This window comes from Neoarius graeffei, chromosome 11, assembly GCF_027579695.1.
Source record: "Neoarius graeffei isolate fNeoGra1 chromosome 11, fNeoGra1.pri, whole genome shotgun sequence".
Taxonomy (NCBI): Eukaryota; Metazoa; Chordata; class Actinopteri; order Siluriformes; family Ariidae; genus Neoarius; species Neoarius graeffei.
This window is the reverse complement of record NC_083579.1, coordinates 75179637-75194460: the sequence shown is the minus strand read 5'-3', so window position 1 is coordinate 75194460 and position 14824 is coordinate 75179637. Positions and strand designations below refer to the sequence as shown.

The 14824-nt window shown below is 42.4% G+C and overlaps 1 protein-coding gene across 3 annotated transcripts in view; it reads right to left on the bottom strand.

The window, feature by feature from the left end:
- si:dkey-16j16.4 (uncharacterized) overlaps positions 1-14774 on the bottom strand; it is a 108547-nt gene extending 93773 nt beyond the window's left edge. Inside the window, exon 1 of one of the 3 annotated variants that reach the window (XM_060934724.1) lies at positions 14040-14774. In XM_060934724.1, coding sequence (XP_060790707.1) covers positions 14040-14108 — 69 coding nt within the window. In that variant the 5' untranslated portion in view covers positions 14109-14774. Of the gene's footprint in view, positions 1-12214; positions 12306-12527; positions 12639-14039 lie in introns of those variants that run through there. The other 2 variants (XM_060934726.1, XM_060934725.1) reach the window with 2 other exon arrangements.
- Between the last annotated feature and the right edge of the window lie 50 nt (positions 14775-14824).

The following is a 14824-nucleotide window of genomic DNA, read 5'->3' as shown; positions in this document are numbered from 1 at the left end:
TTGGTGGTAGTATCGTGGTTTGGGCCTGTTTTGCTGCATCTGAGCCAGGACGGCTTAACATCATTGATGGAACAATGAATTCTGAATTATACCTGCAAATTCTAAAGGAAAATGTCAGGACATCTGTCCATGAACTGAATCTCAAGAGAAGGTGGGTCATGCAGCAAGACAACGACCCTAAGCACACAAGTCGTTCTACCAAAGAATGGCTAAAGAAGAATAAAGTTAATGTTTTGGAATGGCCAAGTCAAGGTCCTGATCTTAATCCAATGGAAATGTTGTGGAAGGACCTGAAGCGAGCAGTTCATGTGAGGAAACCCACCAACATCCCAGAGTTGAAGCTGTTCTGTACAGAGGAACGGGCTAAAATTCCTCCAAGCCGGTGTGCAGGACTGATCAATAGTTACCGGAAATGTTTAGTTGCAGTTATTGCTGCACAAGGGGGTCACACCAGATACTGAAAGCAAAGGTTCACATACTTTTGCCACTCACAGATATGTAATATTGGATCATTTTCCTCAATAAATAAATGACCAACGATAATATTTTTGTCTCATGTGTTTAACTGGGTTCTCTTTATCTACTTTTAGGACTTGTGTGAAAATCCGATGATGTTTTAGGGTCATATTTATGCAGAAATATAGAAAATTCTAAAGGGTTCACAAACTTTCAAGCACCACTGTATTTACAAAAACATATAGTGTGTCTCGTCTTCTTCCGCTTTATCCGGGACCGGGTCGCGGAGGCAGCAGTCTAAGCATGGAAGCCCAAACTTCCCTTTCCCCAGACACCTCGGCCAGCTCCTCGGGAAGAACACCGAGGCGTTCCCAGGCCAGCCGAGAGACATAGTCCCTCCAGCGTGTCCTGGATCTTCCCCGGGGCCTCCTCCCAGGGGGACATGCCTGGAACACCTCCCCAGGGAGGCGTCCAGGAGGCATCCGAAAAAGATGCCCGAGCCACCTCAGCTGATTCCTCTCGATGTGGAGGAGCAGCGGCTCTACTCCGAGCTCCTCCCGAGTGACTGTGCTTCTCACCCTATCTCTAAGGGAGCGCCCAGCCACCCTGCGAAGGAAACTCATTTCAGCCGCTTGTATCCGCGATCTTGTTCTTTCGGTCATTACCCAAAGCTCATGACCATAGGTGAGAGACTATATGGTATACATATAGTGTGGATTTACTAAATTTTCGTAACACTTTTCTCAGCAACTACAAATCACAACGGCTTGGTATTTGGTACTGAGCTTCAGCTTGGGGTTCTATACCGTGTATACCATTTTCAGGTCTGTCCCACATCGACTTCCTGTTTACCAACTGAATGTATTTACGAAACATTATGTTGGATTTTGATGCCATTTCAAGAAGCAGAATGCTATTTCAAAATGACAGTTTACCAGGATGCTGTTTGAAATCCCTGGGGAGAGACGCGGCTCTTTACTTACTTGTTTCAGGGTTCATTATTTGTTGAAGTCAACATTCATAATAAGTGTCCTATTCCTTCGAATGCTTGCGTTCTGATATAAGCAAGAGCGGGGGATACGTAAGTGAGCAGTAGCTCACAGTTGATCATCTTTTCAGAGAAAAACAAAACCTTTATGCTCATGAAAGGACTCTCGAGCGTCAGTGCTTTCAGAGGTCAAGAAGTTTTCCAACATGGGAAGATCTAAGGACTGAGGAGGTTTTTTTGTCTTCTTATGCATGTGTGTGAGAGAGAGAGAGAGAGAGAGAGAGAGAGAGAGAGAGAGGCTGGTGGAGGAATGACCGATTACATCTGCTACAACATAAGCGATAACAGGAACCATCTTGTTTCACAGACAGACATTCTCCAACATTGAAATGTCACCATAGACAGATAAGTAGTATGACATCATGCACAAAAATGTAAGCATGAACGTAAAGCATTTGGAATGTGCTATATAATAATAATAATAATAATAATCATCATCAACTGCAGGGTGGTAACAGCATCACAGCACCTCATCACTGGTTATTTTCCTTTACCCTATCCACATTCACTGGATATGAGCAATCGTGCGCTCTGATTGGCTACTCTACTACTCGGCTATCAACTCATATACTGCAAGTACAGAAAAACAAAATGGCGCAGCGTTTTGCTCAGCCAACCGAGGATGAAATAAAAACTCTACTCAAAAACAAAAACACCAAAAAAAAAAATTAAAAAAGCAACAAAATATGGAATGAAAGTATTTGATGGTAAGAACGTGTCTTTTGAATGGTAAGGCGTTTCATATAAAGCAGGGCTTTTCAAAGTGTGGGGCGCACCTCCCCTGGGGGGTGCCAGAGTTCTTCTGGGGGGGGGGGGGGGGGGGGCAACGTGAGGAAAAATAAACCAGAATAAGTTACTATTGCGGACATTTAGCGAACTTCAGCTAGCCTTTACCAGAGACAAAATGGATCGATTTTTAGTATCTAAAGCTACAGTGAGTGAGGAGACAGAGTCTGGGCCAAGCAAAAAACCAGACCCTCCAGGATTTCGCGATGTTGCGATTCAACCAATCCCCGCGAATTCAGGGCGGTGTTGCAAGTATATCCAATCACCGCAACCTTCCTGCAAATTTGACCAATCGTTGGCGTCGTCTTGAGGTGACGTCGACAAACTACCTTCCGCCTTACTTCCGTGTATACGTTCAAGAGAAGCAGCATGCGCGCAGTGTTGCCAGATTGGGCGGTTTTAAGTGCATTTTGGCGGATTTTGAACATATTTTGGACTGGAAAACGTCAGCAGTATTTGGCAACACTGCATGTGTGAGTCAGTGTTTATGTAGGCTTAAATTCTGTTACTGAAAGTGTGTTATGTTTACAGTGAAGGACTGTGTGCACTTTACATTATTTTTTTACTTAATACAAGAAATTAATGGATGTCAACATTTTTGCCAAAATGGTATTTTATTTTCCATTGTTTAGGCAGCTTCAGCATCATACTGAGAGATTCTGTTCAAATTGTTTTTTTTCTTCTATGAAGCCTGAGCCATTTATTTTATTAGTTTATAATTATTGTTTAATTTAGTCTTCAGGAGAGACTGCCTGCACACAGAACTAGTATTAATAGTTTGTTTTCTTACATGAAAGCTGAGGCATTTATATTATATTTCAAGGTAACTTCATGTTGTGCTGTGAGGTTCTCTGCACTTTAACTTTTGAACCAACAGGTGCATTTGGATAAGTAAAGCCTATTTTTCTGCATTTTTGTAGTCCTGGTAATCTTTTATATTGGTAAAGTTGTTTATAGGACCATTTCTCAGTGTCTGTTTTTTTAAATCAATAGTTTTTCAGTAATAACTTAATATTTAACATATCACTCAATTTTAATCACAAAAAGAGAAAATCGCAACAATTTCTCGCAACTTTCACTTCCTCCCGCAATGTAATCACAATAAAAACCTAAAAAACACCGCAACTTTCATCGCAATTTTTTGGAAAACCCCCCGCAACATCAGACATTTTAGCCCGCAACAATCACAAAAAAGGCCCGCGGAATCCTGGGGGGACTGAAAAAAGAAGGAAGTATGACCACGATTATTTAAAGTTTGGATTTTCATGGACTGGATCTGAAGATGCTCCACTGCCACAGTGTGTTGTCTGCCAAGAGGTGCTAGCTAACAATGCTATGAGATGTTTAAAATGTGTAAAACAAGATGTTTTAAAAAGAAAAGCACAGATGTTTAAAATGTGTAAAAGAAAAAAATAAAAATGTGTACAACAACTAGCCTGGCAAGCCAGACTAAATGTGAATATTTAGTCTGGCCTCGCTCGTAGACATTTCCGAAGGGTGTGGGAGGAACAACCCGCTGTCTTTCAAACTGTCTCTGTGCGTATAGGCCAACGCTCTGACCAATCAGCACAACAGTGACTGTGAAGTAGTCAGAGCGACAGAAAGCAGTGGGGGAGGCCTTGAAATAAATAATTTTTCAAAATGCGTATTAATTAACAAGTTCTAGATATTAAGAAGTTTGGAGATAATGACCACAAGTTTGGAGTCTGTACCACATACTTAAAGGAACAGTCCACCGTATTTCCATAATGAAATATGCTCTTATCTGAATTGAGACGAGCTGCTCCGTACCTCTCCGAGCTTTGCGCGACCTCCCAGTCAGTCAGACGCAGTCAGACGCGCTGTCACTCCTGTTAGCAATGTAGCTAGGCTCAGTATGGCCAATGGTATTTTTTGGGGCTGTAGTTAGATGCGACCAAACTCTTCCGCGTTTTTCCTGTTTACATAGGTTTATATGACCAGTGATATGAAACAAGTTCAGTTACACAAATTGAAACGTGGCGATTTTCTATGCTATGGAAAGTGCGCACTATAATGACAGGCGTACTAACACCTTCTGCGCGCTTCGGCAGCGCATTGATATCTGAGCTCCGTATCAATGCGCTGCCGAAGCGCGCAGAAGGTGTTAGTACACTTGTCATTATAGTGCGCACTTTCCATAGCATAGAAAATCGCCATGTTTCAATTTGTGTAACTGAACTTGTTTCATGTCACTGGTCATATAAACCTATGTAAACAGGAAAAACGCGCAAGAGTTTGGTCGCATCTAACTACAGCCCCAAAAAATACCATTGGCCATGCTGAGCCTAGCTACATTGCTAACAGGAGTGACAGCGCGTCTGACTGCGTCTGACTGACTGGGAGGTCGCGCAAAGCTCGGAGAGGTACGGAGCAGCTCGTCTCAATTCAGATAAGAGCATATTTCATTATGGAAGTACGGTGGACTGTTCCTTTAACATACACTTTTTTTTTTTCAAGGGTTTGCTTAAACTGTTTGAGAGTTTTTATTTAGTGGTGTTTGGTGAAATAATTTCCCTTAAATTTAAAATAACGGGAAAATAAGAAACAATCAAAAAGTAATGTTTCAAAGCTGTTTATTAATTCTTCGTACTGCACAAACTAACCCCATCCTTTTGGCTACGAGCGGAGCCAGCTGGTAGATCAGACTTTTGCCATAGCCGGTCGGCAAAACAGCGAAAACGTCCTTCTTGAAAAGGAATGAGCGGAGAGCCTCTTCCTGCTCATGTTTCAACGAAAACTCCAAGTCTAATTCTTCTAAAACTGATTCCAAAGCGGAGTCAAACTAGCGCTGTTCACTAGCCGTAGCCATCTTTCCTGTTGCGCTTTCTCCAGCGTCGCGCAGCCTCGTCGTCACTCCTGCAAAAGCCCGCCCAAAGAATCCAAACAAAAACCTTGCGTTGTGATTGGCGGGCACGATTTGATGCCCGGGGTGTTTTGTTGATATGGTGTGAGGCTAGACCCACTCGTAGGCAAAAATATTTTTGGCCGCTAGGCGGGTGGGTCTAGTTTACTAGGCTATACAACAACCATTTTTTTTTTTAAATACGAATGGAACATTAAGTATAGCAACAACAAAAATTGTAAGGGGGGGGCGCTGTTATTTATTTGCTCTCTGAGGGGGGGCTGACTCTCCCACACTTTGAAAACGCCTGATATAAAGCAATAAAACAACGAACGCTTGTCTACAAAGAGCTATCAACTTGACAAACAGAGATGTTTTCTACTTCCCTGCAAGCTACACAGTACCATCACCGTCTGACCAAGTGTGATTAATCACAGCAAACTGTCGACATTTAGTTAACACAGGGTTGATCTTAATATTTCCTTTTCAATCTTTACTAATAACGTTTTCCCTCTGGGACAGGATATGGCGGTTAGATTCTTCATGCTTTGATTCACTTCTTACGATCCACTCCTTAGCCAACATGGAAATGATCACTGGCTAGAAAGTCCCATCCTTTTCCTCCTGCGTAAAAGCAAACTTTTCATAAATTGCGAGTTGCGTGCCAGTAGGATCGAGGCCTGTGATTCACAGCACAATGAACACACTCATTTTCAGTGCGAAGCCCTGCCAGTTATTCACAAGCTTCATGACACTTTAACCAGTTTCCCAGCAACGTCGAAATATCATACACCAGCTTGACATTGTCTCGAACATTCAGATTATATAGTTTTATCGTCATTCATTTTGACATCATAGACCATATGCTGCAAATGTGAACAATATAAACCGTTCTTTCTTTCTTTGCAAGGTCAGACCGCTGTCCATGGGAAGGTTTAATGTTTGTCAGGTCAACCCCGGAGGAAATCTGAGAATCTGGAATTTATATTCTCAGCCCTCTTGCTAGCCAGCGAGTCACAAAGCCATTAGAAATGGGTTTCTCAGTAATGACTGGAGTGCACTGACCCACACAAACACAGGAAGGTAGATAGTAAACACAAAGCACGTCTGCTTTGCAAAGGGAAAAGCAAGAGAAAGCAAGTAAGTATGAGTAAGAGCAATGATGTCTATGTTTGAACATGTTTAATTAATTTCACACACTCCTCTCAACACCTTCCGATTCGCTGCCAGGGGTAAAAGTTGGCATGTGGGATCACAGCAGTGCATGTGTTATGTGCGTGATACACTCCCACAAATTATTTACAGATTACAGAGCTAGTCATTGGCAAAGACTTCATTCATGTCCACTGGGCCATGTCTGATACACACACACACACACACACACGTGACCTCAGTCAACTCTCCTCCATTCTTGGCATGACCCTGGACTCCAGATAACATAATTGTTTTTGTTAGCCTAAGCCATGGGGTCAAGCTTGAAGCAGGGCAAGCGTCCATTGGCTTTTCTTTTATAACCTTCCCAACTAATCAGCAACGTTTCCAAGATATAATTAACAATTATTCGCCGAACGCGATGTGAAGATCGGTGAATAATAGCCGAGACGAAGAAGTCAAGGTTATTATTCACCAATATTCACTGAGCCTGAGGTGGGTAATAGCTTTAGTATAAATACACAGGTGATTATTTTAAAATGTCTCATCTGATCATCTGTAGCCGCTTTATCCTGTTCTACAGGGTCGCAGGCAAGCTGGAGCCTATCCCAGCTGACTACAGGCGAAAGGCGGGGTACACCCTGGACAAGTCGCCAGGTCATCACAGGGCTGACACATAGACACAGACAACCATTCACACTCACATTCACACCTACGCTCAATTTAGAGTCACCAGTTAACCTAACCTGCATGTCTTTGGACTGTGGGGGAAACCGGAGCACCCGGAGGAAACCCACGCGGACACGGGGAGAACATGCAAACTCCACACAGAAAGGCCCTCGCCGGCCACGGGGCTCAAACCCGGACCTTCTTGCTGTGAGGCGACAGCGCTAACCACTACACCACCGTGCCGCCCATTTTAAAATGTATTAAAAATAATTTACTTCAAAAGCAGCATGCAAATGTAACAACGGCGCGGCACAGACTATCTACACCAAGTCACGTAAAATACTTTGTTTTGAAATCGATTAAATAAATCACAATAGTTTTAGACCAAACTTCGTAGCATCTTTAGTGCTTCTATTTTAGGAACAGAATTTTCTTTCACCATTTGAAATTCCTCCTCGCTTACGGTGACAGCAATTAGCCGCCGTTTTGCTGACTCACTCGAGGTGATTATAAAGAAATAGTCTCGACCAATCAGCATGCACGATTTTCTATAAATCATCTAAATATTTACATTGAACAGTTCAGTTGGTCAGGTTCAATGCCCAAACTGATAACTTCATCATCAGTTTTTCATTGGCTAATCAGACACAAGGTACACCACCACTCTTGCCGAAGCGGTTGGGACTTAGGCGCCTTGCTCAAAGGCACTTAAAGAAGAACTGAAGTCATTTTTAAACTTGCTTTATTTTTTCATTAACGTGTTATTCAATTACGCTTTCAGTTTTAGTAACCTTATATCGTGACTCGTATTGGCAACTAATTGCAATTAAATATTATACTTATCGGCCTATTCGGTTTTTAGCCGTGTTGAATTTAGTTCGTTTGGTCCACGGCAGGCGTCGCTTATCCGCGCGATCTTCACGAGACTTGTGCGAGACTTCGAAACGTGAAGTGTCAGCCAGGTGTCAGTGCCGCCATTTTGAAAACTGTTTTCCAAACGAAGTATTGCACAAAAACGAGTTTAAATGACGATTACTGCCTACTTTTTTCAAACTTTCCTGATTGCTATCAAAACAAACAAAACTTCCGGCTTGATCACGTCAGCATTCGAAAGAGGGCGCGCGCGTCTTTTGACAACATTGGCAGATGTCGGTCACTTTGATTTCCGCTGTACGTTTTACTTCCGTCCTACGATGTCTCGCACAGGTCTCAGCGAATCTCGTTTACGGCCATTGCTTTGACATACGGACTGATATATTACAGAGCATATTTCAAAACACTCATAACTTGCTATAGCAGCGACAAGATAGCGATCAAAAATGCATTCCGATATTTAATAAAATGAGATAAATAGAATTTTGATTAAAAAAAAAACTGCCTTTAGTTCTCCTTTAAGCCAGTCCTGCTGGTCCAGGGAATCGAACAAGCACCCATTTGGTCCCAAAGCTGTTTCTCTAGCCATTACGCCATGGCTTCCCCGTGATTTCTGATAATCACCTGCATATTTACACTAAACAGAATTATGAGAATTAGATTTTACATATTAAAAAAATGCTTCTGTTTGTAGTTGTTTGATCACAATGAAGTGCTTACCAAGTTGAAAACAGGTTCTTCGCATAGGACGTCACAAACTGGCACATTCTCCAGATGGAGGCCAGGCAACTGAAGGCAGGTTCTGAGGCAAGTTGGCAACAACCACTAACACTGCAGCAATGCCAATGGTTTGCACAGTTTACAGTTGCTCCAACCAATCAAATCAAAATCGAGTTAAAAACAAGGACTACTTTCAAGTCCTGAATATAGTCGTACACACAGAGGATAAGTTTTAAACAAACCCAATGGTGTACGTAGTAACCACTTTATGAAAAATCCAGCTAAAGTCATTTTGCTGCCTACACAGCTAGCTAAAACTGACCATAAATACAGACCAGCCTCGTGATTATTCATAGTTATAGTTAGCTAGCTGACTAGCTACCATGAGATAGCTAGTTTGTTAAACTATGAAACCTTGCAACGTGATAATATCGCAGATGTAGCAAGCTATGTTTCCAGTGATATCACCACCCTGGTCTGTATTTTTTGTCAATGTTATTGTCCAGGAGATAGCTAGCTAGCTAACTATTGGGAGACTTGTTTTTAGCGATGTTAGCTAGCTATCACCATACACAAACAGTTACAAATTGAGTAACTGAGCAAGTTGTGGGAAAAATTGCTTTTTTCCCCCCCCCATTTTGTATGGATCACATCCGACAGACCTGAGTTTTATCATTTTTAACAATATCTGTGCTGTATTTATACTTTTTTTTTTTGTAGCCAGTTTCCTATCATTTTTGCAGTACTTCCTGCCCTCCATCTGAATTTCACACATCATAGTCACGTGATTGCAAACAAACTACAGTACATCAAAAAACAAATCCCTTTTCTTAGTTTAGAGGGCAAGCAAAGGCATGTAAAGAAATGCTGTAGACCAAAAATAGCTTAAAGCTAGATGGCCTTTTGATTTCGTAAAATCGGCGAAATTTAGTTCCCTCTGAAATTTGGTCATTGTGATATGTTTATTTCTGCAATCTCTTTAAAAATATATATCAGGCCATTCTGTGACTGGGAAGTTATTTAATTTGAGGGGATTAAAGCAAATAATGTGCATGAAATCGCTCGCTTCGTGCAGTCAAGCAGGCAGAGGAAGTCTGCGTGGAAGTAATAATAATAATTCTTGAAAAATAACCAAAAAAAAAGATAGATATGTTCTTACCATGAAATGCTTTCATTCCATATTTTGTTGCTTTTCTTTTGTATTTTTTGGGGTTTCGTTTCCAAGTAAAGTTTTGTTTCATCCTCGGTTGGTTCATTAATACGCTCCGCCATTTTCTTCTTCTTTTGGGTTTTTTGTCAGTTGGCAAACCAACTTAAAGTGCTGATGACACGTTTTTGACATCTTTGGTGATGCTTTATAACATAAAAAGTAATTCCCGATGATCCATATATTAATTCACGAAGGCGCCTATTTTACAAGTTATGATAAAAAACGCGGCTATTTAGGCAAATTTGACGGGGCTGCAGCACCCAGGAGACGAAGGAGGAGGAGGAGCTATATGACGTCAGCGAAAGAACCTTCCTCCTAACTTACCAGTTTGTTGTTGATGCGACAGGTGTTCAGTTTGTCATTATTAGTATTATTATTATACATTATTATATATTAGTTATTATGCCTTCGCGTTGTGTTGCCGGCTTTTGCTCCAAAACCTACAAGGATGGGGTAAGTTTATTCAAGTTTCCCAGAGATCCCGAGCTGCATGCGAAGTGGGTGAAGCAAGTCAGGCGCACTCGTGACAAGTGGGAGCCCTCACCAACATCCGTCCTGTGCTCTGAACACTTCGATTTGGATTGTTTTGACACCCTTCCCAGCTTAAAAGAATCTCTTGGGTGTGCAGTTCAGCACAAACGTGTGCTGCTACCATCAGCAGTGCCTACACAGTGTTGCCAGATTGGGAGGTTTCCCGCCCAGTTGAGCGGTTTCAAGTGCATTTTGGTGGGTTTTGAACATATTTTGGGCTGGAAAACGTCAGCAGTATCTGGCATGCGGGAGGATGCGTGCCAGTGCGTGGAAGTGCGCGCCATGCCACGACTGTCACGAACTGCCACGAATAGTTCACGAACAGCTCACGTCTAGTTCACGAGTAGTTCACGACATGTTCACGAATTGGTGCGCGTCGCAGCGTGGCCGTGCCTTCCCACTGACACGGACACGCATTGATGGCCAGATACTGCTGACGTTTTCCAGCCCAAAATATGTTCAAAACCCACCAAAATGCACTTGAAACCGCCCAACTGGGCGGGATTCCTCCCAATCTGGCAACACTGCCAGTATTCCGGAGGGGGTCTACTAGTAGCTATGCCGGATCCAAAGACAGTCCTCCTGTCAGAACATGTGTTGTGAAACAACATAAGATAAAGGTACGTAGAGCTATAGATTCTACATGATAATCATAAATGTAATTATAAAGTCTTAGTTTAGTTTAGTTTATTTAGTTTAGTTGAAACAGGGACCATGCACAAGAGTCATTGGTTACAAAAGTAAGAAGATGGCTTGCGCCAGATTATAGCTAAAAAGCTAATTTCCATCTGCAGTCGGCGTGATATCAGTCATGTATTTGCTTGTGAAAGCTTGCGGCTTTCATGTAACTGCCGCCTAGCAACGAGAGGCAAAGGGTAAAGAGGGTAGGCTATCATAGATTCTATTCGGAGGAGATCAACACAATTCTAGACTCCCAGAAGAGGAAGAGCTAGCACTAGAGAGTTCACCGGCGTTTTCATGCGCCATTTCCATTGAGTAGAACCAGAGTAGAACAGCCAGTGAACCGCAGCGTGTTCTCCCGCTGACGTCACAACATGGCCGCGAGCCACGGACCCAGTTTTCTTGCGCTGTGCAATTAAAAGTTGGATATTCGCGTAACAACAGCTTCTTTTCACGTAATTATAACAGAAATCTAACATGTTTGCCATGTTGTATAGTTTATTTAAGAAATTGCATAGAGTCATGTTCATGTCATCAGCACTTTAAAGGTGCATTACTGCCACCGACTGGGCTGGAGTGTGGAACAGGAGACACTGGGAAGAGAGGGACGACAAAACAACTATATTCTTTTAGCTATTTCTGTTTCTTTTAAATACTTAGTGATATCTGACTTGATGCGCGCCGCCATTTTGTTTTTCTCTACTCATGGTATACGAGCTGATATCCTAGTAGTAGAGTAGCCAATCAGAGCTTGCGATTGCTCATATCCAGGGAATGTGGACAGAATGTTCAGTAATATAGTGACGCTAGGCTTTTTCATGAACATTACAGTAAATATGATATGCATGTGTGGTTCAGGAGGGTTAGGTCTGTCCTGCAAAGCCACAGCATTGTCAAGCTTAGCATTGTCCGTGATTTAAAAACCATCACTTAATGACCAAGTCTGAGCAAACGCAGCGCTAGTTTGGGTGTGTTCAGTGCATTCAGGCAGGGTAAGAAATAATTCTCAGTGCTCTAAGCCAACACTAGCTGAATTATAGACGTAACTAGTACACATGGCACTCCCTATAAAGTCTAAACCAGAACCTGTTCTTACAACACACAAGACACTTACACATCACAATTAATCATTCATTACGAAAGGTTACAACACGGCCATTCGAGCATTACTCCATTTATAATTTATACAGTACAGAATTTCTAAGCACAAAGCAATGGCACTTACATCAGTTCTGAGATTCATGATCCTTTTCTAATAGGATGGCATTTACTTTGAGCGGCTTTCAAAAGAGTTCTCGATCAACGAACATGTGCATCATGTGCAGGAAAGCAGAACAGTAATCGACTTTGCAGGAACAAGAGAAGCACGTATTCCTATGCTAATGTCATAATGTGGTCACGTACCGAAGTGCTTATTTTGCAAAGAAAAGATGTTTCCTCCCTTTAGTGGTTAAAACACATTCACAACACAGTCACAGCTGAAGTCATTTCTGAACAAAGCAGACTCGAGCGTGACAATGATAGCCAATGTTTCTCACCCTCATGATGGCATGAAGACTGCAAACACATCCTACAATGGGCTGAAGAGGCCCTGAGCAGCTGCATCCTAGCACTTTCCATCACGATGGCACGCATAGCTAATCGGCCATGAAGTGCATGTGTGCAGCCAGTTTCACTTTTCCAGCTATGCTGAACGCACCACAGAAACCCATGTCTACCTGGAAGGACATTTATTACTCAAGGGGGTGGAGTGGCAGGCCTATAATTAAAAAAAAAAAAAAGGCTGCCTTCTTTTTCTGGTGAAACCGAGCCATGGCTTTCATTTTGGGAAAGGGAGAATGTATCAAGCACTGACAGGCCAGCCATTTTCTTAAGAAGCATCAAACATCACAAGGTCTGTTTGCCTTGTGCCCTAGTCACTCGTGTTCTCACTGAAAGAGGGTCGGCATAAAGATTTCCATCCCATCTCTACGCCAGAATTAGCTCGCGGAATGAAAGAGGGAAGGAGGAAAGGTGAAATAAAATAAAACTTCGAGAAGGAAGTACAACCCACCCTTGACGGAGCTTGCTCGAGCTCTAAAAGCTTTCGAGTAGCTTGATATAAAATAGATAAACTTGGAAACAATGCTATGTGAGTAGGCATAGACAAGAAGAAAAAAAAAAAAAAATCTCCCAAGGGTACCTTTGGATGGTTGTTGGTGTACGTCAAACCTTAAAAGGTTCTCCAAAGACCTGTTTCAGGTGCGAGACCAAGGCTTGATCAAGTGGAATGCTTAAGTAGCTACTTGCAGTGCATAGCGTTATTATTTAACAATTGACATGAACCACTTTTCCATAACTGGATGTGCTGTATCGTTACTAATCGGTGACCCATAGTTCTTAAACCATAGGCTCTGATTTTGTGACAGCGTCAGAACTCACAACCTACAGCGATCAAAATTATGATGCATGGGGGCGTCATGGCTCAGTCGACTAAGGCGCCATACCATAAATCTGGGGACCCGGGTTCGATTCCGACCTGAGGTCATTTCCCGATCCCTCCCCATCTTTCTCCAGCTCATTTCCTGTCTCTACACTGTCCTATCCAATAAAGGTGAAAAAAGCCCAAAAAAAATCTTTAAAAAAAAAAAAATTATGATGCATATATATATATATAAATAACACCAAACGATATCATGTTTTCTGTACTTTTCATCATCTCCGAGGTGGCACCATCAAGGGTTGGATCCTTCACCTGCGAAGAAGGTGCGTGTGCTGGAGCGTTAATAAGCTTTTAAAGTCAAGTCCATCAGTGGTTTAAATTATGTACCTCATATATCCTGCCTTCACGTTTTCAGGTCTACGGTACAAAACGGTGTCACCTTGACAGAACCAGGACGGATCCAAAGAAGTTAAGTTTGGGACCTTTACTACGTTTAAGAGTGTACGGTTCGAATAACGAGATGAGATAATAAAAAATAATGAACTTATTATTTTGTGTTGTGTTCATGAGGGTGTTATTTTTAAAGCATTCAAGCATCCTAATTGATCGTAACATGATCTTTTCTTACCTTAAGCTGGAAAGGGTGGATTTCATTAAGGGAATGTCTTCTGAGCTTTTTGGTCAGAGTCTTCAGCATCCTGATTTCTTCTTCTTCTTCTTCTTTTTATTATTTAACTGGTATTCAAATCTCTCTCTCTGTCTATCCGTCTACACTTCCATGCTTGGAGAATGGAGCAGCCATTCAGCTCAGAGATCATCCATGAGCTCAGATGATCCTCAGGGTTTCCTCTGCAGGTTTGCAACAGAGATCAGAAACAAACCCTAGAGAAAAAGCAGAGGAGGAGAGAAGAGAAGATTAGAGGAGAGCTGAGCTGAGCTGATGGAGCAGATCAACCGGATTGTTCTTCCTGTTTATGGCCTTCAGAGAAGTGAGCTGGAAACTCTGCTTAGCAGGAGGACATCTTCACCCTGAGAGCCGAGGTGAAACTTTTGCTGGAGGAGATCTTGTCTGACAAGCTGGAGTGTGTGCTTATGTTCTATGCAGGAAGACTCCTATAGCTCAGATCCAATCAGTCACCTTTCCTAAATCCCTAAAACTTATCCTGAAAACAAAACTACTTCCGAAAAGTTCAGGGCTGCGATCCGTTGTGTTTTTGCTCGAATCCCATCACACGCACTCCATACATCACTCATGCACGCACACACACGCACACACACGCATGCACAAGCATATGCACAAGCGCTCAGGGGAGAACCACGCACGCACGCACGCGCACACACACGCTACTCCTCTCCAGCTCATCCCTTCCTGTGTCGCTATTGGTTCCTGGTACCATGACGTCACCGTGTTGT